We start from the raw sequence: 26,730 nt of genomic DNA, 5'->3' as shown, positions 1-26,730 counted from the left end.
TTGGAGTCCCAGCTGCTCTGCTCCAGAACCACCTCCCTGTTAATGTGCCTGGAAAAGCTGCAAAAGATGGTTCAAGTATGTGGGCCCCTGCCACTCACAAAGGAGATCGAGATGGAGTTCCAGTCTCCAGGCTTTGGCCTGGACCAACCTTGGCCATTGTGGCCATTCGGGGAGTGAATAGGCAGAGAAAGATATCTGTCTCTCCCCCTCTTTCTCTGGGTTTCAAATAAAGAAATAAAAAATCTTAAGAAAAAAAATACCACTTTACTTCAACTTAGGTGAGGGAAAAGCAAACTGAATGGAGCAGTGGGGGGGTGGGGCATGAAAATGTCACCAGAGGGTCAGAACCACAGACATAATCATTCTGGAAACAACCTCTGAAACCACCTACTCACTTCATGACCTTCATTTCACAGACAAGAAAACAGAAGCCCAGAAAGATTATCAACTGCCCAAAGCCATAAACCCGGGATTAGACACAAGAATTTTTTTCACTCCTAATCTAATGCTCTTCCCGTACTGCATGCTAGTTTAACCTGGTGCATGTTCTTGGGTTTACAGGCCAAACTTGTCTTCAGAGACCAAAGTTTCAAGGAATTCAAACTAACTTCTCCTGAGAAGTGAGCAGCCTGACGTGAGGAACCGGGGAGGAGACCTGCTGAAGGGCGGCTCTCGTTGTCTGAGCCTCCGTGACCGCCAGGCTCCGCAGGGCTCCAGGGCTGCCGATCCCCACAGCAGCAGGGGAGGCCTGGCTCAACCCTGCTGACAGTTGGTACAAACCACCTTGACTCTGCAGACCACTCCAAACTCACCGTCAGCAAATCTGTTTCTGGCTGCTATTCTGATTGCTAAGAACTCACTGAAGAAGCTTGAATTCAAAGGTCGTTAGTCTTCAGTCAGGCTTTTTAGGCCTCAGCCAGCCTGCGGTCCACAGGCAGAGAGACGGATGCCTGTGCACAATAAATGCACACAGAGCAAGGCCAATCTTCCACTTTTCCCAAGAAACTAATCATCCTGTTCCACTTCCATATATGCTTCTGTTTTAACCCTAACAAGCCCTGATGATAGAAAAATTAATCTCTGGATGGTCTGAAGCAGTTTATAGGAGTTAAAAGGGAATCAGAAGAGAAAAAGGCTTTTTTAGAGGACTGGAATGATCATCTCCATCTATCTCTTCCACTGAACTTTGACCATTTTTTTTTAAAGATTTATTTATTTATTTGAAAGTCAGAGTTACATAGAAAGAAGGAGAGAGGCAGAGACAGAGAGAGAGGTCTTCCATCCACTGGTTCACTCCCCAGATGACTGCAACAGCCAGAGCTGTGCCAGTCTGAAGCCAGGAGCCAGGAGCTTCTTCTGGCTCTTCCACGCAGGTGCAGGGGCCCAAGTATTTGGGCCATCTTCTACTGCTTTCCCAGACCATAGCAGAGAGATGGATCAGAAGTGGAGCAGCCAGGACTTGAACTGGCGTCCATATGGGATGCCAGCACTGCAGGCGGTGGCTTCACCCACTATGCCATAGCGCCACCCCCTGACCATTTGTTCTATTTCAGGTATTTACTCACTAGAGAATAGGGATTTATTTATTTATCTATCTATTATTTTTACCTCATTCATTTATCAGGCAGGAAAGGACAGTCTGAGGAACCAAGTTCTGAAACCCCAAACCCCACCACCAGGCCTGTGTCTGGATGCTGCCCTTGCTTTTCTTTTCCATCAGGGGTACCTGAGCACGTACTACATATTTACTTATTTATTCCTTCCTTTCTTCCTTCCTCCTCTCTCTCTTTCTTTTTAAGATTTTTATTTATTTATTTGAGAGGTAGAGTTACAGACAGAGAGAGGGAGAGACAGAGATCGAGATCTTCCATCCATTGGTTCACTCCCCAAATGGCCACAACAGTCGGAGCTGGGCCAGTCCAAAGCCAGGAGCCAGGAGCTTCTTCTGGGTCTTCATGCAGGTGCAGGGGCTCAAACATGTGCGCCATCTTCCACTGCTTTCCCAGGCCACAGCAAAGAGCTGGATTAGAAGAGGAACAGCTGGGACATGAACTGGTGTCCATATGGGATGCTGGCACCTCAGGCATAGGCTTAACCCACTGTGCCACGGCGCTGGTCCCTTTTTTTGTTTTTAAGATTTATTTATTTATTTGAAAGGCAGAGTTACAGACAAAGAGAGGGAGAGACAGAAAGACAGAGAGAGGTCTTCCATCTGCTGGTTCACTCCTTTGGCCACAACGGCCAGAGCTGGGCCAGGCTGAAGCCAGGAACCTAGAACTTCTTCTGGGTCTCCTCCATGGGTGCAGGGAACCAAGCACTTGGGCCATCCTCCACTGCTCTCCCATGCATTAGCAGGGGGTTAAATCAGAAGTGGAACAGCTGGGATTCGAATCAGTGCCCAAATGGGATGCCAGCATTGCAGGTGGAGGCTTAATGCGTTAACACAACACCAGCCCCAGGTACTACTTATTCTAAAAGCTGATGACGGAGGAAGAATGAACTCATGACAAAATGAGTAAGAGTTCATCCCTCACAATAGCTTAGGGACATGCTTCTCCTGGTGCCCCAAGAACCAAGAAGGTCTGAATAATAAGGCTTGCTCCCTGGTCCACATCTCTAAACTACTCACTGCCTCACTTTACTGGTCTGAGCATGTCCTATCCCTGAAAGAAACAGTGCTGGGCACACGTAGGCTTTCAGAAATGGTCAGTGGCAAATGAACTGCTGAGTAAAAGAGAAGGTCCAAGGGGTTGTAGGCAGCTTTTATGGTAAATAAGACCGAGGTCTCCCTCTCATAATCCAGGCAGGATGACATGACAAGTCAAATATACTATTTCTCAGGCACGGAGGCTGAAGCCTTTTCCCTCCTAATACCAATACACGTCCCTGCACTCAAAGGGAGATACTCAGGGCCTTGCTAACTCCCTCTTCTGGATTTGCTGCAGGGCTGAAATGCTCTTCTCTGTGAAAGGACCTAATCCAGCCTCCCACCCTTCCTGTACCTTCCTAAAACCAGATCTTTCCTAGGACTGGCTATGTGTCTCCCAATGAAGAACATCAGCCACAAGCACTAGATGTCTATCTCTAACTTTGCAATTTCACCAGGCTACGGACATCCTCTCAGTGGTATTCTCATATTAAGTGGAAGTCAAGTGTTGGTCAACTTGGAAGAGGAATTCTGATGAGAGAAAAGCAAAAAGTCAATTCTTCCACCACATCCACACTCATTCTTCCAAATTCAGGGTTAATTCAAGACAAACAAGAAGCATTACAAAGATGTTCTCTTAAGTACAGACTCCGGAGGGTCACCGTCGGGCCAGCTGCACCTGGGTACCGAAACAGTTTCAACCAATCTGAGTCATTTGTAAGCCAGCACAGTGCTTAAGAGTACGGCTCTCGAGTCAGCCTGCCTGGACTCGTACCCCAGCTTTAGTCGTTATATTCAGGGTAGAGGTGGGGGAACCTCAGCTTTCTCATCTTTAAAAATGGGATTAATAATAATTGTATCATTTAGGGCTTACTCTGAAGACTAAATAAAGCAGCATATATGTAAGTGCCAGGCATAGTGCTTGACAGATAGAAAGTGGTAATAAGTGTAGCTGTCATTATTATTTATTGCACCCTGCTAGGACCTGTTAACTGTTTAATGACCTGAAATTGGGAAAACTGACCTATTTCCATAGCTTTCCTTCCAACCTCTGCCATCAACAAGAAAATTCCCCCAGTTCGCCAACCTTTCTGGAAGATATCTGTATTCCACAGGCTTTCCAGTGAGGCATTTCCTGGGGAGGGGGGAATATAACTGCTTTAGGGATTGAGCATTAGCAGGTACAGGCAGGCAGAGTGGCAGGTCCTCTCCTGGAGAAGCAAACATGCTGCTATTACTGACTTCCAAACCGAACTGTCAGAGCTTGAAGCTCAGTACCCAGAAGGAAGGGACCCAATGTCCCATCAGGATCTTTCACAAAGCCAAACACAGTCCTAGAAACAGTCAACACTCAACATGCTTGTGCACTAATTTAGTGACATAGGCCCACCCAAAAAGGAAAGGAATCTCTCACCAAGGTCACATGGTAAGATTAGCGTTAGATCCTGACAGTCCCCTCTGCATTGTTCTTAACACTCTGACAAGCTTCTAAAGCCCTCAGAGCCAAGTCCTGCCTTCATGGAACTAAGAGACAAACTGGGGAATCAAGACCAACCAGCACAGACATGCACACCTCCAGATGGAAGCGCATACGGGGGTCAAGCCGTTAGCATGAAATGTGCAGTCAGCAACATAACTGACTAGTGGCTGCTTGGCTGAGATAGTGCCACAACTTTTAAGAAAAAGATAATTAGGGGCCAGTGCTGTGGCATACTGGGTAAGGCCACCGCCTGCAGTGCCCGCATCCATACGGGTGCCTGTTCGAGTCCTGGCTGCTCCACTTCTGATCCAGCTCCCTGCTAATATGCCTGGGAAAGCAGTGGAAGATGATCCAAGTGCTTGTGTCCCTGCTCCCACGTGGGAGACCCAGAAGAAGCTCCTGGCTCCTGGCCTTGGATCGGCTCAGCTAAGCTCCAGCTGTTGAGGCCATTTGCAGAGTGAGCCAGTGGATGGAGGACCTCCCCTGCCTCCCCTCTCTGTAACTCTGCGTTTCAAATAAATAAATAAATCTTTTTTTTTTTTTTTTTTTTTTTTTAAGAAAAGGATACTTAAAGAATCTAGGGTCTTGGCCGGTGCCACGGCTCAACAGACTAATCCGCCTTGCGGCGCCGGCACACCGGGTTCTAGTCCCGGTCGGGGCACCGGATTCTGTCCCGGTTGCCCCTCTTCCAGGCCAGCTCTCTGCTGTGGCCCAGGAGTACAGTGGAGGATGGCTCAAGTGTTGGGCCCTGCACCCCATGGGAGACCAGGAGAAGCACCTGGCTCTTGCCTTTGGATCAGCGTGGTGTGCTGGCCGCAGCGCGCCGGCCACAGCAGCCATTGGAGGGTGAACCAACAGCAAAGGAAGACCTTTCTCTCTGTCTCTCTCTCTCACTGTCCACTCTGCCTGTCAAAAAAAAAAAAAACTAGGGTCTCTTCTTTTTTATCACTTCTACTTAAAAAAAATTTATTTAGGCTGAATCACACAGAGAGAGAGAGAGAGAGAGAGAGAGAGAGAGAGAGGCACAGAGATCCTCTACCCACTGGTTCACTCCTTAAATGCCTACAACAGCCAGGGCTGGGTCTCCATGTGGGCAGCAGGGGCCCAAGCACTTGAGCCATCATTTACTGCCTCCCGGATGTGTTAGTAGGGAGTTGGATTGGAAGTGGAGTAGCTGGGACTCAAACTGATACTCTACACAGGCACCCTGAGAAGCAGCTTAACCTGCTGTGTCCAAGCACTGGCCCTCACCTCCTCCATTTTATATCACTGTGGTAGTTAATTCTGAGTGCAGCTGCAGGAAAGACCGTTAGCTTGCACAGGTCTGGGAGTCTGGCCTGACAGCTAGGCTCCAGCAGGGGAGTCACTGAATGGCAGACTGCTTAGGCTCAGCTCTGACACTGGGAAATAAGTCCGGTACCAAGAACGAGCAAAGATGGAAAAGGTCAAAAAGAACGTCATTTTTACCCCTAAAGCACACAAAACTAGAGTTTCAGCTTCTCAGAAATCAGCTTTGATCCATTCTGAAATGCCTTCAGAGATGTGTTCAATTTAGCAACAAATTTCAGCTGCAAATATTCAGCTCAACTGTGCGGTGTACTCATTAGATAACTGTCCAAAACAATCTGAGTAGCCACACACAGTGATCTTTGAGCAGCCAGGTTCAAAATCTTGCTGAGCTATTTTTAGTACCTGCTTACATACAGCATCCAAAAGATTCACATCTCAGAAGACAAGGAGAGAAGACAATTAGACTCATGAGCTCCAAGGCCAACTAGCATGCAGAGGACTACTAGCCCCCGCGATGCTGCTGCTCACGCTTCTCTCAGGACAAAGCCTGACCTGATGACACGGCCCAGGAGAAGCAGAGGGACCAAGCAGACAGCTAGAAAGTACAAAAATGTCTGAAACCCAACAGCTTGACTTTTCAATTCCCCTTTAAGCCTTTGTAAGTGATCAATGTTAGGCCTGGCACCTGGGCACAACAACAGAATGGAAAAATGGGGGAAAGGAAGAGGTAACTTTAGTGAATCACCTTTAAATAAATAAAAACAATATAAAAACGCTCATTATATATGAGTATGCCATTTCCAACATCCATTCAAGACCTTCCACTGCAGTAACTGAAGACGGAGGAAAGAAGAGAGAGAATGAAGTAGGACAACACAATATATATGAACGGGGAAGGTTCTCTGAAAAAGTGTACAACATTTTAAAATTTCAGCTGGCTAACTCAGGGTATATTACAATATTTTAATGTAGTTCAGGACTTCCACATGCAGTCATGACTGAATAACTAGGAACTGGGAAGGAAACAATTTATTTCAGGCATTGGACTATAGGCAGCGTAGGACAGGAATCCTGATAAAAGGAAGACACCGTGAACATGGAAGTTTTATTGTACTAAGGAGACCAATTGGATTTGGGGAGGCAGGAGTAGCTGGAATTTATGAGGCGATATCCAGAGAGGAGGGAGGCAGGCAAAGGACATTCAGGAAGCTGCACAGTGTTCCACTGATTGTAAGGATTACAACCAGGCCAGACAAAAAAACAAACAAACAAACAAACAAACAAACCTGATGGAAAATCTGTAAGCTGAACAATTCTCATAGTTCACCTGAGACTGGGAGGTGTCTGAAGAGAGTACTTGCTGAACACATGGACATTCAAGAGGAACACCAGAACAGTCACGCCTTAGTAGTGGCTCTAAACTACATGGAGATTTGTAAGAAGTTTCAAAGGGATCAGACATAACTTAACTGCCTTCCTAAATATCTTTCCAACACTATTTGAAGACAATAAAATTAAGCACTCAACCACATGACAATCACAATGCCCAGTATCCAATCAAAAAATTGAGAAACGTGTCAAGAAACAGAAAAATCTGGTCCATAACCAAGAGAAATATCAGCCAATAGAAAAAGACCCCTAACTGGGAGAGGTGATGGAATTAGAAGAGATATTTAAAGAGCTATCATAAACGTGTTTAAGTATTTAAAGAAGTCTATTAACATAATAAATAGCAAAATGATAGATACAAAGTACTTTATAATAAAATCACTGCAAACCAGTGGTAAGAGACTATTAAAAATTGAAAAAAGACACATTAAGTACAGAGGAACAAGAAATTAACATTACTTGTCAGAAACCATGCAAACCAGAAGACAAAGGAATGATATCTGTGCTGACAGAAAAAAAAAATACTGTTAACCTAGAATTCTAGATCCAGCAAAAAAAATCCTTCAGAAATGAAGGTGAAATAAAGAAACAGTCTGAGAGAATGTGTTGCTAACAGTCCTGCATGACAAGATATTAAAAGTTTTCTGACAGAAGGAAAATTACATCACCTGAATCTATAAATAGGAATGAAAACCACTGACTAGGAAAGGTAAATATATAAATAAACAGAAATTGCTCTTTTACATACATTTTAAAATGAGGAAACAGGTAAGACTTTTCAAACAAGAAATAAGAACAATATATTCTGAAATTTAAAACAATCCTTGAAGAAAATAAATGTATGGGGGCCGGCAATGTGGCGTGCTGGGTAAAGCCACTGCCTGCAGTGCTGGCATCCAATATGGGCACCAGTTGGAGTCCCGGCTGCTCCACTTCAGATCCAGCTCTGTGCTGTGGCCTGGGAAAGCAGCAGAAGATGGCCCAAGTCTTTGGGCCCCTGCACCTGCATAGGAGACCCAGAAAAGGCTCCTGGCTTCGGATGAGTTCAACTTCGGCCATTGCAGCCATTTGGGGAGTGAACCAGCGGATGGAAGACCTCTCTCTCTCTCTCTGCCTCTGCCTCTCTGTAACCCTGCCTTTCAAATAAATAAATAAATCTTTAAAAAAGAGAAAAAAAATGTATGACAACAAAAAGACAGGAGGAGACAAATGGAGATACTCTTTTTTTTTTTTTACAGATTGAAACTGTGGTGTCTTTTATTCATATAGATCTCTGCTCATCTACTTTGTAAGAAAAAAGAAAAGCTGTTTCATCCCTTTAAAAGATCATCTTTTCCCTGAGAATATTCCTTCATGTAACAGTGGAATGATTGGGGAAAAAACCATCACATTGTCTTTTACCACAAATGGCCATTTTCTACCTGGTCACTGGGCAGAATTCGCACTGAAGCTGTCCGCCTGCATACCATCGCCCGTTAAACAGAGACAGGGCTGCTTGGCATTCTTCTTCTGACTGATACTGAACATACACATTGCCCTTCAGATGAGGTTCCAAGTTTCAGCTGACCTTAAACTGAACCACTTTGCCCACATTCTTGAACTCAGGGAGCACATCATCATAGAACTCTAGGAACTGTTGGTAGGTTTCTTCCTCGCTGTACTTGAGGCTTACATCAGGGTCACAGTCATTCCTCCTGCACTGCTCTATTTCAAATGTGGTAAACATGCTTTTAATCAGAAGGGTAGGACTAGACGCTGGGAAATTATGCTTACGTGAACACCTACTCCAAATCTGCAAGCTCCTGTTTTATTGTAGAGTGGACAGTTAGCTTGATCTTTCTCCATTATTCTTAAATCCATGGGTGGAGTTTCTGACTCTTGGTTTGACCTGCAGAGTTAACTAGCAGATGGAATATATCTCTGTCCCTGCCACCTTTTCTCTGTTACTCTGCTTCTAAAACAAGGAAATAATTTTTAAAAATTTATTTATTTTATTTGAAAGGCAGAGTTAGAGGTGGGGGGGAACACACACACAGAGAGAGAGAGAGAGAGAGAGAGAGAGAGAGAGAGATCTTCCATTTGCTGGCTTACTCCCCAAATGGCCTCAACAGTTAGGTCTTGGGCAGGGCTGAAGCCAAGAACAGGATCTCCATCCTGTTTTCTCACATGAGTGGCAGAGGCCCAAGCACTTGGGCCATCCTCTGCTGCCCTCCCAGACACACCAGCAGGGAGCTGGAGTGGAAGCAGAGCAGCTGGGACCTTTTTTTTTTTTTTTTTTTTTGGTGACAGGCAGAGTGGACAGTGAGAGAGAGAGACAGAGAGAAAGGTCTTCCTTTTGCCGTTGGCTCACCCTCCAATGGCTGCCAAGGCTGGCGCGCTGCGGCTGGCGCACCTCGCTGATCCGATGGCAGGAGCCAGGTACTTATCCTGGTCTCCCATGGGGTGCAGGGCCCAAGCACTTGGGCCATCCTCCACTGCACTCCCTGGCCACAGCAGAGAGCTGGCCTGGAAAAGGGGCAACCGGGACAGAATCTGGCGCCCCGACTGGGACTAGAACCCGGTATGCCGGAGCCGCAAGGCGGAGGATTAGCCTAGTGAGCCGCGGCGCCGGCCTGCAGCTAGGACTTGAACCAATACTCTGATACATGATGCTGGCATCCCAGGCAGGGGCCTAATCCACTGCACCACAACACTGGCCCCCCCTGCCTTTTAAGTAAATAAAAATTTAAAAAGAAAATAAGAAAGCTCTAAAATTAATGACCTAAGTTTCTACCTTTAGAAATTTGAAAATGAGCAAATTAAATCAAAGTGAGCAGAAGGAAGGAAATTATAAAGATAACTATGTAAGGAGTGATGAAATAGAAAAACAGGGCCGCCGCCGCAGCTCACTAGGCTAATCCTCTGCCTGCGGCGCCGGCATCCCGGGTTCTAGTCCTGGTTGGGGCGCCAGATTCTGTCCCGATGGCTCCTCTTCCAGTCCAGCTCTCTGCTGTGACCCGGGAGTGCAGTGGAGGATGGCCCAGGTCCTTGGGCCTTGCACCCACATGGGAGACCAGGAGGAAGCGCCTGGCTCCAGGCTTTGGATTGGTGCAGCACACTGGCTGCAACGCACCGGCCTTAGTTGCCACTTGGGAGGTGAACCAACGGAAAAGGAAAACCTTTCTCTCTGTCTCTCTCTTTCTCACTGTCTAACTCTGTCAAAAAAAAAAAAAAAAAAAAAAAAAAGAAAAACAGAAGATCAATGAGACTAAAAGCTGATTAACAAACTGATAAAATGAGAGAGACCAATAAGGAACAAGAAAAAAGGCACACACTGCCCATGTAATAGGAGACATCACACTAAATCCTACATGCATTTCAAGAAAAATAAAGACTATTTTTATCATAATAAAATTTATTTTATTTATTTATAAAGCAATTTATCATAATAGTATCAATAACCTATACAAATGAATAACTTTCTTGAAGACATAAACTATTAAAACTGGCTCAAGAATATGTAGAAACTATACCTAATGGTCCCTAAATCTATTAAATAAACTGAACTAATAATCAAAATGCTTCCCCAAAAGTATACTAATACGTGCAAGTTACTTTGAAATGTATAAAAAAATAAGATGATGTGATGGGTGGGGCTCCATCCTGTAGCCTAGATATGTGATAAAGCAAGTACAGTAAAGTGTAAATGGCAGAATCTCCTAAGAGCTGTATTGATACTCACTATACAATTTTATTTTTCAACTTTATTGTATGTTTGAAAAGCTTTCCTAACAAAATACTGGGTATAAAATTTTGTCCTACAAAGAAAGTTCCAAGCCCAGATGGCATCACGGGTGAAGTCTACTTAACATTAAGCAAGAAATAAGGCCAACTCTACATAAATTCTAAAACCAGAGAAGAAATATTCTCCACCTCAAAAGGCCAGCATTGGGGCCGGCGCTGTGGCGTAGCGGGTAAAGCCGCCGCCTGCAATGCCGCCATCCCATATAGGCGCCGCTTTGAGACCCGGCTGTTCCACTTCAGATCCAGCTCTCTGCTATGGCCTGGGAAAGCAGTAGAAGTTGGCCCAAGTCCTTAGGCCCCTGCACCCACGTGGGAGACCCGGAAGAAGCTCCTGGCTCCTGGCTGTGGACTGGCGCAGCTCTGGCCATTGCGGCCATCTGAGGAGTGAACCAGAGGATTCTCCTTCTTTCTCTGTGTAACTTTTCAAGTAAATAAATAAATCTTTTTTAAAAAAAGCTATGAACTAATATCCCTCAAAAACACTGAAATAAAAATAATTAACAAATATTAGCAGCTCCAATTCAATAAAATATAAATATGATACCACGAGGGATTTAGCCCAGAAACTTAAGGCTGGCTTAATATTAAAAAAATCACACACTTTATAAAGGAGGAAATCCATATGATCATCCAAAAATGCAGAAAGGACATTTACAAGGTATAATTTTTATTTATAATAAAACCTCTCAGCAAATTCAGAATAGAAGGGAACCTCAATGAAATAAAAGGACTTTAAGAAGATCTACAGCTTACTTATTAATGGTGAACGACCAAATGCTTTCCCCTTAAGAAATGGCAAGGATGTCATCTTGCCATTTCAGTATTTTTTAAAATATTGACTTATTTATTTGAAAGGCAGAGCTGGTTCGAGTCCAGGCTGCTTCACTTTTGATCCAGTTCCCTGTTGATGGCCTGGGAAGGCAGCAGAAGATGGCCCAAGTCCTTGGGCCCCTGTACCCTCATGGGAGACCTAGAAGAAGCTCCTGGCTCCTGGCTTTGCATCAGCTCAGATCTGGCCATTGCAGCTATTTGGGGAGTGAAACAGCAGATGGAAGAACTTTCTATGTCTCTGCCTCTCAAATAAATAAATTAAAAAAAAAAAGATTTATATGCCACACCACCATCCCCCCACTTCAATGTTGTATTGGTGGGGGCTGACATTGTGATCTAGAGGGTAAAACTACCATCTGTGATGCCAGTATTCTACCCGGGCTCCAATTCAAGTTCCAGCTGCTCCACTTCTTATCCAGCTCTCTGCAAATGTGCCTGGGAAAGCAGCAGAAGATGACCTAAATCCCCGGGACCCTGCCACCCACGTGGGAGATGCAGAAGAAGTTCTTGGCTTTGGCCTGGCCCAACCTGTCATTGCAGCCATTTGGAGAATGATGCAGCTGATAGAAAATCTCTGTCTCTCGTTCTAAGTCAGCCTTTCAAATAAATTAAAATATATATATATTTTATTGGCAGTCCCAGTCAGTGCAATAAGGCAAAGAAATCAAGGGCATAGGCCGGCGCCGCGGCTCACTAGGTTAATCCTCCGCCTAGCGGCACCGGCACACCGGGTTCTAGTCCCGGTCGGGGCGCCGGATTCTGTCCTGGCTGCCCCCCTTCCAGGCCAGCTCTCTGCTGTGGCCAGGGAGTGCAGTGGAGGATGGCCCAAGTGCTTGGGTCCTGCACCCCATGGGAGACCAGGAGAAGCACCTGGCTCCTGCCTAAGGATCAGTGTGGTGCGCCGGCCGCAGCGCGCTGGCCGCGGCGGCCACTGGAGGGTGAACCAACGGCAAAAAGGAAGACCTTTCTCTCTGTCTCTCTCTCTCTCTCTCTCTTTTTTTGACAGGCAGAGTGGACAGTGAGAGAGAGAGAGTCTTCCTTTGCCGTTGGTTCACCCTCCAATGGCCGCTGTGGCCGGCGCGCTGCAGCCGGTGCACCGCGCTGATCCAATGGCAGGAGCCAGGAGCCAGGTGCTTTTCCTGGTCTCCCATGGGGTGCAGGGCCCAAGCACTTGGGCCATCCTCCACTGCCTTCCCGGGCCATAGCAGAGAGCTGGCCTGGAAGAGGGGCAACCAGGACAGAAGCCGGTGCCCTGACCGGGACTAGAACCCGGTGTGCCGGTGCCGCAGGTGAAGGATTAGCCTATTGAGTCGTGGCGCTGGCCATAATCTAGGTCTCTCACATGGATGGCAGGAACCCAATTACTTCAGCTATCACCACTGTCTACCCTGGTCTGCAGTGGCAAGAGAGGGATTCAGGAGCCTGAACTAGGAAATCAAACCCAGGCGGTCCAATGTGGGATGTGGGCATTTAAACCCTATGCTAAACTAACTACTCCCACTGTATCCTTTTTTTAACCGCTACATAATATTTCATTGTATATATGGATTAACTGTTTATTCATTAAGTTGTTGATGGGCATTTAGGTTGCCTCTAGTTTTTGCTATCATGAATAATGCTGCTATGAACATTTGTGTTCAAGTATGTGGATGGACATGGACATGTATTTTCATTTCTCTTGGATAAATACCTAGTAGTATCACACATATATGAATTTCACAAAGGAGCCAGACACAAAGGAGCACATAGTACATAAGTTTATTTATATGAAATTCTATAAAAGGCAAACTGAATATATAGAAATCATTTCAGTGCTTGCCTAGTGCCCAAATTCAGGTTGAAGATCGACTACAGGGTAGTAATAAGAGAGGTGTTTTTTTTTTTTTTTTTTTTTTTTTGGATGATGGAAATGTTCTACCTCTTGATTGTGGTAGTTGTTACATAAATATTTAATAATATATTTATGATATATGCTAATCATAATACAAAATTATAATTAAAAATAAGTACAATAAATCATGACTAGTCAAAGAAGAGGTGTATGGCAGTGGACAGTAAGCTTATGTCTTTTTTGGTTTTATTATTATTCTATCTTGTGTTGGGCTAGAATGATTCAGGCTGACACATCAGCTGGCTCAAGACTAGGAATTCTTAGCTATTTCAACAGTACCAAAGATTCATCTATTGTACTCTTCTCCTCAACCTGTGCACAGCTCCACACTCCTTTCTGACAAATTAAATGGACTCCCAGTGGCAATGAATAATGTTTAGAATAATTTTCAGCTGGGCATAAGCCACTTAAGGGTTTTTGCTTCTTCTTCTTTTTTAAGATTTATTTATTTATTTGAAAGTTGGAGTTACACAGAGAGAGAAGGAGAGGCACAGAGAGAAAGAGAGAAACAGGACTTCCATTCCACTGGTTCACTCCCCAATTGGCCGCAACAGCCAGAGCTGGGCCAATCCAAATCCAGGAGCCTGGAGCTTCTTCCAGGTTTCCCATGTGGGTGCAGGGGCTCAAGGACTTGGGCCATCTTCTACTGCTTTCCCAGGCCATAGCAGAGAGCTGGATTGGAAGTGGCGCAGCCAGGACTCAAACCAGTGCCCATATGGGATGTCAGCACTTCAGGCAGCGGCTTTACCCACGTACACCACAGCACCAGCCCCAACTTGTGTTTTTTAGGGTGTGTACTTACAAACTCAATCAATCCCCAGCTCAGGGACTTACAAGGTCCTCCTGCCTTTATTAATTTATTTATTTTGAAGTTTAGATCTAACTTAATCCCCAATTTACTTGCTTAAAAAAAATCTTAATTCCACCAAACTGAATCAACCCTTGATGTACCAGTTGGTTCCTTTCAAAAGCCTGGCTCCAGAATGCTTAGCTGGAGACAGTCCAAACGAATGCTGTTGTACTGAGATGACAGAAGGCGTGTTCGGAGTTTCTGGGACATATGGTAAACCCCGGGGCCCTGAGGAAGAGGAGCCCGAGGGGAGCCTGTGCATCAGGATGAAAGGCGGGTGAAGATGGTGCAGGGGATGCAAGAAAGTATGAGTTTCACCAGTTAATGATGGAGACATCTCAAAGGAAACCCCAGCATCAGTAGGATAGGGCACCCCTCTTGCCTTATCAAAGACACCTAATAAGGGTTCTGCTTTTGCACTGGGGAAAAAAAACTATTCAAGAGGCAGAGAGAGAGAGAGAGAGAGAGACAGAGACAGACAGACAGACAGACACACACACACACACACACAGAGAGAGAGAGAGAGAGAGAGAGAGAGAGAGAGAAGACGAACACGAGTGTACCAGCTCCCTCTCTGATTCACTCCCCAGATGCCCACAGTAGCCAGGCCTGAGCCAAAGCTGGGGGCCAGGAACTCAATTCAGGTCTCCCAAATGGATGGCAAGGACCCCAACCCCTTGAACATTACTTGCTGGCAGGAAGCTGGAATCAGGAACAGAGCCAGAAGTCAACCCAGGCACTCAATGTGGGATGTAGGCATCCCAACTGGTGTTGTAACTGCTAGGCCAAAGGCCCACCTCTGCTTTTGCCTTTTCCATGGAACTGAGGCAAGGATGAAAGGGATTCGATGATAATGACTCTTTGGAAACGCATTCATATACAGGTCACCAGTCAACTGTGTATAGATTTGTAATGAGACAGTAATTCACAGAGTGGTGGGCTGAAGAACAGGGTCCTTTTCAGGGTTATAAAAGACCAGACAGGGCTGCTACAAGCACTCTAATTTATTTTATTTATTTATTTATTTGACAGGTAGAGTTATAGACAGTGAGAGAGAGACAGAGAGAAAGGTCTTTCTTCTGTTGGTTCACTCCCCAAATGGCCGCTACAGCCGGTGCTGCGCCAATCTGAAGCCAGGAGCCAGGTGCTTCTTCTTGGTCTCCCATGTGGGTGCAAGGGCCCAAGCACTTGGACCATCCTCCACTGCCCTCCTGGGCCACAGCAGAGAGCTGGACTGAAGAGGGGCAGATGGGACTAGAACCCGGCACTCATATGGGATGATGGCGCCGCAGACGGAGGATTAACCAAGTGAGCCGCGGCGCCGGCCCCCACAACCACTCTAAATATGTCAGCTGAGAGATGTCTACATTAAATATGTACAAAGAAAGTAGTGCTCTTGATTCTTATACTGTTAAGTCCTCAAGGGCGTTTTACTGCCTCTAGTTCAGCACAGAGAAGAAATCTGGAGAATTTAGCCAGAGCTCCCATTCCCTATCTTATGGCACTGAGGACACTCAGAATCAAGAGAATTCTTAGATCAAATCAGGTCCTTAGAGCTTCCTTTAGAGGCAAAAATTGATTCTTTTTCAGAACACTTTAGCTCAAAGTGGCTGAAAGCAGAATAAAACAGCCAATAGCATAGAAACTAGAACAAACAGCAACCAGAAACAAAACCACAGACCCACTGAGAGAGCATCATTCCTTCCACTGGTTGCTATACTATAGTGACTTTCCAAGCAGGATAATCAGAATCTCTCGCTAGGGCACAATCACCTAACATAATGGTCTGGATGTTCCACAAGGTAGACACAAATCTCTTACACTACGGAGAAAGGACTTGCCTTTTATAAGGTCTCATCTATACCGCCACCCTGTACATGCAGAAGTTTATCTCTCACTGCCTCCCACCTCTCCCTGTACCGCCCCCCTGCCTCGCCTTTCTATTTTCATTTCCTATACTACAGGACCAAACCCAATTTCAGTACCAATTTGAGCTGGCCAGTTCTCCCAGTCCATCCATGCCTTCGAAGGCTACTACCAAAGGTCTCTCTCCTGCCTGGAGATTTATTGATCTGACAGGCTGGCTCTGCCCTTCGGTACGATGGACCAGATAATGAACCTCACAGTGGGTGATTAGTAAGGGGCCATCAGTCAGTTAAAGGAGCAGTGACAGCGACTTCCTTTAATTTCCCTGGGCAGTCACCCAGACCTCCCTGACTTTATTTGACTGGAGCCCTAGACACTCCTTGTGAAGCTTTTCTTTGCACTAATTACAGATCCAACAAACCCAAGGTATTACCCTGCACAAGCAAGGCATCCAATCACACCAAGAAGCAGCCAGTGTAATGAGGGTGGGGGACGCAATACCCTGGTATCACATCAGGCCTTCACCTTTTCCACAGCTGAGAGCAGGTGGGACACTCTGCCCGGCTCCAACCAAGAGGCAGATGTCTCTGCACTCCTCATCTGATGTTTCTCTCCTTGGAAATTTATCACAGTTCCAGGAGAGAGACAGAAAACACTGTCTCTCCTCTTAACTCACTGGCAATTCAACATGGGGTCTGTTTCCTCACCAGGACTCATTTACCTCATTGACAGAATTCTTTAAAGGAAATCCCATTTGTGGCCTAATACACAGCTTCCTTTCCAGCTGGGTGGATCATTTTTAAGACTGTAACATCCTTTGAGTAAGATGATTGTGAGGGGCCAGTGCTGTGGCACAGCGGAGTAAGCTGCCGCCTGCAGCACTGGCATCCTATTTGGGTGCTGGTTCAAGATCCGGCTGCTCCACTTCTGATCCAGCTCCCTGCTAATGTATCTGGAAAGCAGTGGAAGATGACTCAGGTGCTTGGGCCTCTGTTCCCGTGTGGGAGACATCTGGAAGAATCTCCTGGCTCCTGCCTTTGGGCTGGCCCAGCTCCAGCTGTCGCAGCCATTTGGGGAGTGAACCAATGGATGAAGATCTCTTTCTCTCTGCCTCTCCTTCTGTGTCTATCTTTCAAGTGAATAAATAAATCTTAAGAAAAAATTCACAATGAAAAGTCAAACTCCTGTTAAAGTAACTGGCAAAAAAATTCCAATTAATACAGCTTATAACAGAGAAAAAAGTTTGCATAGTGATACTTCTAGCCTCTGATATAAGAGGGTGCAGTGGAAACAAAATCTCCAAAAGATCTACTATAAGGAAGGAGGTGCCTAAACAACAAACTGAACAGAGAAGTCTTACCTGAATACTCTCATTTAACCAGGATAAAGGATCCTTCTTAGATTACCATGAAGGCAAGGACTGTCTCCTATAACCCCTTCAAAAGCTGACAACTACGCGCTGTAATTCCTACAAGCTCCAACACTGTTTCTACTAATGAAGTTTCACAGTTGCCTGAAGAAAACCAGAAATCCATGTGATGGGGCTGGCACTGTGGTATAGCAGATAAAGCCACTGCCTACAGTGCTAGCATTCTAAATGGGCACTGGTCTGAGTCCCGACCGCTCCACTTCCTATCCAGCTCTCTGCTGTGGCTTAGAAAAGCAGCAGAAGATGGCCCAACTGCTTGTGTCCCTGCACCAGTGTTGGAAACCTGGAAAAAGTTTCAGGTTCCTGGCTTTGGATCGGCCCAGCTCCGGCTGTTGCAGCCATTTGGGGAGTAAAACAATGAATTGAAGATCTCTCTCTCACTCTCGCTCTCTCTCTCTGCCTCTGCAACTCTGCCTTTCAAATAAAAATAAATAAATCTTTTTTTAAAAAGAAAGAAATCTATGTGATGGTCCTTTCAAAATTGATACCTAATTGCAGAAAATGCTCACAGTGGCAGAGATGGATAATACATTGAGCTTTCCACAAATCTGCTGTGGGACATTAATTTTGAGTCTCTATTTAAAGGTTTGTTTATTTATCTATTTGAAAGGCAGAGCATCAGAGAGAAAAGGAGAGAGAGACAGAGATCTTTTGTCTATTTGTTCACTCTCCAAATGGCCATAATAGCCAGTGCTGGCCTAGCCTGTAACCAGGAACTTCAAAAAACGTGGTTTCATACATGGACATCAGGGACCCAGGTACTCAGGCCACCTTCCGCTACTTTCCCAGGTGCATTAGCAGGGAGCTGGGACTGGAAGGGTAGCAGCCGGTGCTCTAATGTGGGATGTAGGCATTGCTAGCAGAGGCTTGACCCATTATGCCAGAACACCAGCCTCTCTCTCTTTTCTAAAATGAAGTGAAACTACTACTTTAAAAACATTTAAGAGGTCAGCTGCTCTGCTTCCAATCCAACTCTCTGGTAATGTGCCTGGGGAAGCAGCAGAAGATGGTCAAAGTGTTTGGGCCTCTGCCACCTATGTGGGAGACCTAGATGGAGTTCCTGAACCAGCAGATGGAAGATCTCTCTCTCTCTCTCTCTCTCTAGCATGCGCGTGCGCACTTGGTTTTGCCCTCCCTCTCTCTCTGTAACTGATTTTTCAAATAAACCTTAAACAGTGTCAGCTCAATAGCTACTAATTATTTCTTTCCTTTTCTCTATTTGTCTCTTTCATATCTAAAACACTTTCTCCCCTAACCTAGGTCCCTGGTGATTTTGCTTACCTTTGGTCCTAGTAAGACAGCAGTCATCCCAGCTGAACATAATCAATCAGCTTATCCTCCTATGTGGACCTCCTCGAGATGCCCTCCCTATACAACATGCTATTGGGCATTGAGGACAGGAGTTTGTAGAAAACCCTCTGCCTCTGTCTTTCCTGCCTTAGTGACACCACTGAACAAACAGCTCACACCAAACCACTTTCCTGCCAAACAGGTCAAATGAAATGTCAGAACATAAATACAGGCCACGAGGAAGACAGGTCAAATGGCCAGGGCTTGTGTCACATGCTTGCTCAGTAAGAGTCCCCACAGCAACCATCCCTCATGGCTAGAGGCAGTGCAAGACCACAAGCTGTTGTAGAAATACACCATGCCAAGTACAGGAAACTCAGTTACGGCTCTCATGGGAGCCTTAAATCTCAGCTGTCAGCACATGCCTCTGCCCATGCTGCCTTGCAGGTGCTTAGCCCGTGTTCTGGGACGGGGTTCTCAGAGGGGGCTGTCCACAGGCCTCAACTGCCCTTCTCGAGATCCAGGGTTGCCCTGGGGAGAACTTTTATATGGTTGCTCCCACAGGAAAATGAACCACGATTATCTCCTGTTCAGAAACCTGTCATAAAACTGTCAAAGGTAGGTCATGTAATACACAAGATTATATAGACCTCCTTGGAATCCAAAATCCTACAGAAAGCAGAAACTGAAATAATAAGTGAGCCTCCTCAAAAATTCCCAATATAAAAAACTTGGGAATTAGATTACACTGTACTATGGTCCCACGACACATGGGGGTGGGGGTGGGGTGTACCTGCAGAACCTTTCTTATCTTCACAGAAAATCCGTAATTGTAAGTAGAGAAATTTTTAGCAAGCTCCTAAGCCACTTGTTTGAAAGACAGGTTTGCCCACTCTTAGAAATATAAAGTAGAGGGGCTGGTGCTGTGGTGTAGCAGGTACAGCCGCCACCTGCAGTGCTGGCATCCATATGTGTGCCGGTTCGAGTTCAGGCTGCTCCACTTCCAATACAGCTCTCTGCTATGGCCTGGGATAGCAGTAGAAGATGGCCCAAGTCCTTGGGCCACTGCACCCACGTGGGAGACCCAGAAGAAGCTCCAGGCTCCTGGCTTTGGATCAGCACAGCTCCACCATTGCTGCCAACTGGGGAGTGAACCAGTGGATGGAAGACCTCTCTCTCTCTCCCTGCCCCTCCTTCTCTCTCTGTGTAACTCTGGCTTTCAAATAAATAGGTAAATCTTTAAAAAAAGAAATATGAAGTAAAATGATGGCTGCTGGGGCAGCGGTGGGGGGAGGGACACAGAGCTATTACACAGTGAAGGTAGAGTTTCAACACAGAAAAATTCTAGAGATTTTGTGGCACAACAATATGCATATTGTGAAATACTCTGTACTGTTTACCTAAAAATGGCTAAAGCGATGTGTTTTTTAAAAATTTTTTTTATTTATTTAATTTTATTTTTTGACAGGCAGAGTTAGACAGTGAGAGAGAGAGAGAAAGAGAGAAAGGTCTTCCTTCCACTGGTTCACCCCCCAAATGCCCGCCATGGCCAGCACTACGCCGATCCAAAGCCAGGAGCCAGGCGCTTCCTCCTATTCTCCCACGTGGGTGCAGGGCCCAAGCACTTGGGCCATCCTCCACTGCCTTCCCGGGCCACAGCAGAGAGCTGGACTGGAAGAGGAGCAACCGGGACAGAATCTGGCGCCCCAACCGGGACTAGAACCCAGAGTATTGGCGCTGCAGGCGGAGGTTTAGCCTAGTGAGCCGCAGTGCCGGCCCATGTTTTTTTTTTAATACCATAACTGGAATAAAAAAGATAGGTTCCCTATTAGGCCTCACCACATGCCTAACACTGAGGTTGGTTCACACTAGGCCCTTAATAAACGTTTCTGAACTGAATCAAAGGTAGCACAGTTAAAACAGCGGTGAGAGTTAGTGCATCAGGGATCATGGAGGCTGACTCGTATTTCTAAATCATCAGCCTCTGGGTGTTCTATGACCCAAGCACGTGACTGGCAGGAACTCTGGAATCATCCTCCGTTCTTTCTGTCCTTTTCAGGTCCTGGTTTTGAATAGATTTTACAATTTGTGTTTCTTCTTTTATCTGTACTATCCTTCCTCTTTCAAGGCCAAACCTGATTATTTTCTCCTCCAAACAGCCTTTTCTGAGCACTACAACCTGCTAAACTATGACAGCCAGATGAAGGCCGAAGAAACAAGAGTGGGCCAGTAATTTAGTTGCTTTCCAGTGGGATATTTCAAAGGCACAAAACTGGTCATGAGTGTGACTAAAAGTTAAAAAGAATCAGGTGCTCAAAGAAGGTTCTGCTACTGTACACTCTAGATATGCAGGGCTCTGAAGAGCCTTCTGTCTGCTAAGAAGCCCTCTCCCACCTATAAGGATATAACAGCTGATATAAATCAATGTCACTACATTTGTAAACCAAATCAAATAGTGATATCCTAAAAGGAACTCAGACCTTCAATGAGCATCTTTAAAGGTCTGATGGCTTTGGAGCAAAGGAAGTATGAGGTACCATTCAGAGCAGCTAAGCTGGTGATTGTTAAAATGCTGGAGGGGGAGTCAAAGACTCACTGAAAATCTTAGAAAAGATGGACCCTCTTGAAGGAATAGAAAAGGACATATGCATAACTTTGTACATAATTTAGGGTGTGCACTAATGTTCTATAACCTATCTATTCTCAGAGGTTAAGAAGGATCTATGAGTTAATATTATTCTAGGAAATTTCATGGTACACCTCTTGTGTGTGAACTCATCTCTAGGACAATGAAGCCAATGAAAACAAAAAGTCTTCCTCCTAATTGGGAGAGCCAGAAGAAAAGTGTCTAGGAGTTTCAGGTAGGCCAGGGTAGGGGGGAGCGCCTCCCCAGATGGCTGTTCCAGCTCAGCATACTTCCGCGAAGGCAGCCTCGCCTCATCGAGAGAGGTTGTCCTCAAACATCTGAATCCAAGATTTAGCTGAGCGTCAAGAGTTTCTCTTAAGCACCTTCCACCCACCTTTATTCAGGACTGACAAAATGACTGTTGAGATTTACCTATGAAACTGGGCTGTGTGCCTCAACTATCCTCCTAGCAGAATGTAAAGCAAGGTAAAATGGGAGACTAGGATTGGGAAGGCTTACAAAAGTGAGGTGCTGAGTTTGTGCTATTTGTGGTCCCCACCAAAGAGGACAGAGCTGGAGGGGATGAACACAACTGGAGACAGAGAGAAAGTAGTCCTGGTAAGGAAGAGGATCAAGGTAGTCTCAAGGCTCCTTCAGGCTAACTGCATTCTAAATCTCCCAGTCTGGCTCTTTGGCTTCAATTTTTAAGAATCCTTATTCCTTGATGATCAAGTTTGCTGGGGCCTATTCAAATGGATGTTTAACAACAAGCCATCCTGGGGATGTAAAGAAGCAAAATCTCAGTTGAGGGTGGGCAAGAGTCTTGAAGAACTTTTTTTTTTTTTTTTAAGATTTTATTTATTTATTTGAGAGGCAGAGTTACTGACAGAGGGAGAGAGAGATAGGGAGAAAGGTCTTTCATCCACTGGTGCACTCCCCAAATGCCCTTAATGGCAGAGCTGGGCTGATCTGAAGCCAGGAGCTTCTTCCAGGTTTCCTATGTGGGTGCAGGGGGCTAAGAACTTGGGCTATCTTTCACGGCTTTCCCAGGCCATGGTAGAGAGCTGGATTGGAAGAGGAACAGCTGGGACATGAACCGTCACCAACATGGGATGCCGGTGCCACAGGTGAAGGCTTAGCCTACTGTCGTTCCTCCGCGAATAGGGGAGCGACATAATGGTGCCGTGACTCGGATAGGAAACCTAGGAGGGAAGAAGCGAGAAGAAGTGGGAAAATACCGGAGAGAGAGACTAGGGAAGAGCCTAGGGAAAAGCTGGACGGAAAAAGTGCTGAAAGAAATTTAAGATTGAAAGTGAAAGCTAGAAGAAACTTACACTCGGATACGGACTGTGGGGAGAAGCCAGGAGAAATGAGAGAGAAATATTGTTGGAAGAAGAGTTAGGAAACATACCGGGTAGAGAAAAATATGTTAGGGAAAGTGAAGCTGCGGGGGCAGGCTGAAGCAGAGACGTAAGCTAGGTTGGAATTCGTCAAGTCAGCCTGGGGAGCAAAAGGCGAAAAACTAAAACCAGAAGCGGAGATGTAAGCTAGGTTGGAATCCGTCAGATTAGCCCGGGGAGCAAAAGACGGGAAGCCAAACCGAAAAGCGGAGACGTAAGCTAGGTTGGATTTTGTCAGGTTAGCCCGGGGGACTGAAAACTAAACCAACCGATGGCGGAAACGTGAGCTAGGCTGTGATTCGCGGAAGCCGCGGAGCGCAGAGAAAGCACGCGGGGCACAAGCGGAGAGAGCGCACGGGGCGCGAGTAGATAGGAAGTGCCGGGCTGGCGCGGAGACCGCGGAGCGCGCGTGAAGCCAGGAAGCCGCACAGATGAGAGAAGCGCGGGCTGAAGCCGCGCAGAGCCGGGAAGCCGCCGCGGGGCGAGGCGCCAAGAAGCCGCCTCGGGGCGGGCGCCGGGAAGCCGCAGGGGTAAGAGAAACAGAAGTTTAGAAGTAAAATGAGAGAAATAGGAATGCTGGCAGATAGAAGTAAAATAGGAGAGATAGGAATGCCCGGAGATAGAGAAATAGAGAAAAATAAGGCCTCCCCACAACACGGCAATGAGAGGGCTTGGATTCGGTCTGCCTGATTAAGACGATAAGCACTTGCAGGCAGCTCGAGCAGAGCATGCACTGCAGGGCACCGAACACAAGCACACATCAGCGCCTAAAAACCTCCTCACAACATGGTGAAGAGAGGACCCGGATTCAGTTTGCCTGATTGGTAGGGCTTGTAAGCACCTGTGGGCAACTCTAGCAAGCAGAGCAGAGTGTGCACCGCGGGGCACCGAAGACAGGCGCGTATCAACGCCAAAGAATAAAAAGAAAGGGGGAATTGTGGGGAGCAATTCGGACTAGACTAAGTTACTGGAATTAAGACTTATTCTATGCATCTGCTTTCCCACAATATGGCACTGGGAGAGGAGTAAACAACTTCTACACAGCTGCCTCCAGTTCGACCAATAACCTGCAGGAGCTGATCCTGCTCCTGATTGGAGGAGAACAGCATACTCGGCGTGTGGGTAGCAGAGTTGGGATTGGTGGAAGAGGACTATAAAGGAGGAGAGAGACAACATGCACCAGGAACATCTAAGGGGAACATCCGGATAACATCTGAGCAGCCCCCAAGAGAGCCGGCCGGCGGTGTGCTGCTCCCCCGTGGAAGTGGGGAAAGTGGCAGGGGGAGCCGCCCTTCCACGGAGGTGGAGGATCCGCAGCCAACCCAGGAAGGACCAGCAGCAAACCCGGGAAGGGCCGAGCAGACGAAAGAACAGCGCAGGGTTTAGTGTCGTTCCTCCATGAAGAGGGGGAGCGACAGCCTACTATGCTACAGCACCGGCCCCGAACCAATTTTTTTTTTCTTTTTAAAGATTTATTTATTTAATTGAAAGGCAGAGTTACAGAAAGAGAAGGAGAGACAGAGAGAGATGTTCCATCTGTTGGTTTGCTCCCCAAATGGCTTCAACATCCAGGGTTAGGCCAGGATGAAGCCAGAAGCCAGGAGCTTCTTTGGTCTCCCACATGGGTTGCAGGGGTTCAAGCACATGGGGGCCTGTCATCTACTCCCTTCCTAGATGCAACAGCAGGAGGCTGGTTTGCAAGTAGAGCAGCATGAAACCAAACCCGTACTCTGATATGGGATACAAATGTCACGAGTAGCAGCTTAATCCACTGTGCCCTTCTCCCTAATCTTTATTCATAAAGGTACATCAAGTATAAAAGAGGTCAAATGGCCTTATCTAATATCATGTATACAAATTAACTCAAAATGGATTAAATATCTAAACATAAGAGCTGAAACTAACTTCTTAGAAGAAAACATGGGGTAAAGCTTCATAGACATTGGATTTGGCAATGAATTTTAGATATGATACCAAAAGCAAAGTCCACAAAAGAAAAAAAGACAAGCTGGGTTTCATCAAAATTTAAGTTTTGTGCATAAAGGACTCTATTAACAGAGTAAAAAAGTAACCCACAAATGAAATAAAATATTTGTAATGTACATAGCTAATGAGGAATTAATATTCAGAATATATAAAGAGTTCATGAAACTCAAAAACAAATAAACAAACCACTCAATTTAGAACTGGGCAATGGGTTTGAATAGATAATTTGGCAAAGAAGAAATATAAATGGCCAATAAGCAATGAAATGATGCTTAACATATTAGGGAAATGCAAATCAGTATCACACAAGGTATCACTTCATATCCATTAGGATGAGAACAGATGAAAACAAATGTTGGTAAGGAAAGGAGGCAACAATGGGAAGTAAAATTGTACAGCCACCTTTAGAAAAATCCAGCAGCTCCTCAAAAAAAATTTTTTTAGCTTTTATTTATTTGAAAGGCAGAGAGATAGATAGACAGAGAGACATGGACAAAGAGATCTTTCATCTGCTGGTTTACTCCCTCAAATACCCACAATAGCCAGAGCCGGGCTGGGCTGAAGCCAGGAGCCTGGAACCTAATCTGGGTCTCCCACATTGGTGGCAGGGGCCCAAGCACATGAGCTATCCCTGTTTCCTCCCAGGGTGCACATCAGCAGGAAGCTGTAACAGAGAATGGAGTCACAGCTCTAACTCAGGCACTCCAATGCAACATGCGGGTGTCTGTCCCAAGCAGCAGCTTAACTATTGCACCAAAAGCCCACCCTCCTCAAAATGTTAAACACAGGATTATCATAAGAAACAGCAATTCATTTCTGGGTCTACACGCAAAAGAATGGAAAGCAAAGTCTCAAATACTTATCTGTACACCAATGTTCACAGCAGCTTTTTTTTTTTTTTTGGACAGGCAGAGAGAGAGAGAGAGAGAGAAAGGTGTTCCTTCCATTGGTTCACCCCCTAAATGGCCACTACGGCCGTCACGCTGCACCGATCCGAAGCCAGGAGCCAGGTGCTTCCTCCTGGTCTCCCACACAGGTGCAGGGCCCAAGCACTTGGGCCCTCCAACTGTCTTCCCAGGCATTTTTTTTTTAACAGCCAATAGGTGCAAACAACATAAAAGGCCTATCAATGTATGAAAGGATACACAAAATGTGGTATACCTATACAATGGAATATTAATCCTTATTATTAGACAGACACCTGCATGTTGCACTGGAGTGCCTAAGTTAGAGTCATGGCTCCATTCTCTGTTACAGTTTCCTGCTGATGTACACCCTGGGAGGAAACAAGTGATAGTTCATTAATATTAATAATGTCATCCTTAAGGAATGACATTTTGACACATGCTACAACATGGGTGAACCCTGAATACCTTACACTAAATTAAATGAGCCAGTCACAAAAGTCTATGAGTCCACTAAGGCACCTAGAGAAGCTCAATTCATAGAGACAGAGAGTAGAAGAGCGATTAGCAGGGGTTGAGAGCAAGGGAAATGAGGAGCTATTGCTTAATGTGTTCAGAACCTCAATATGGAATGATGAAAAAGTTCTGGAGAGGGGCCAGAGCAGTTGTATAGTGGGTAAGGCTGCTACCTGTGAAACCTACATCCCAAAAGGGCATTGATTCCTGTCCTGGCTGCTCTACTTCTGAACCTGCTCCCTGTTAGTGTGCCTGGGAAAGCAACAGAGGATGGCCCAGGTACTTGGGCCCCTGTACCCATGTGGGAAACCCAGAAGCACCTCTGGGCTCCTGGCTTCGGCCTGGCCCAGCCCTGGCCGTTGTGGCCATTTGTGCAGTGAACTAGCAGATGGAGGACCTGTCTCTTCTCCCCTCCATCTTCCCCTGCCCTGTGTAACTCTGCCTTTCAAAAAATAAATAAATCTTAAAAAGAAAAAGAAAAAAAAAAAGTTCTGGGCCGGTGCTGTGGTGCACTGGGTTAAAGCCCTGGCCCGCAGGGCCAGCATCCATAT

General features: G+C 45.9%; 1 protein-coding gene and 1 pseudogene across 9 annotated transcripts in view; both read right to left on the bottom strand.

Annotated features, from left to right (window-relative positions):
* The window catches only part of ARMH3 (armadillo like helical domain containing 3), a 213,085-nt gene that overhangs the window by 8,367 nt on the left and 177,988 nt on the right, over window positions 1-26,730 (bottom strand). For 2 of the 9 annotated variants that reach the window (XR_016221976.1, XM_089314438.1), the window contains one exon: window positions 2,120-3,782. The exons of the other annotated variants lie outside the window; for them this stretch is intronic. Coding sequence is in view for 1 of the 2 variants with exons in the window: in XM_089314438.1 (XP_089170564.1) it covers window positions 3,705-3,782 (78 nt within the window). In the remaining variant the exon portion in view is untranslated. Of the gene's footprint in view, window positions 1-2,119; window positions 3,783-26,730 lie in introns of those variants that run through there. 9 annotated transcript variants of the gene reach the window in all.
* LOC149121940 (U2 small nuclear ribonucleoprotein auxiliary factor 35 kDa subunit-related protein 1 pseudogene) lies at window positions 8,158-16,181 on the bottom strand (annotated as a pseudogene).

This window comes from Oryctolagus cuniculus, chromosome 15, assembly GCF_051225735.1.
Source record: "Oryctolagus cuniculus isolate XC-2025 breed Fujian yellow rabbit chromosome 15, ASM5122573v1, whole genome shotgun sequence".
Classification (NCBI taxonomy): Eukaryota; Metazoa; Chordata; class Mammalia; order Lagomorpha; family Leporidae; genus Oryctolagus; species Oryctolagus cuniculus.
Note: the sequence above shows the minus strand (reverse complement) of the source record. Positions and strands in the feature narration are given on the sequence as shown.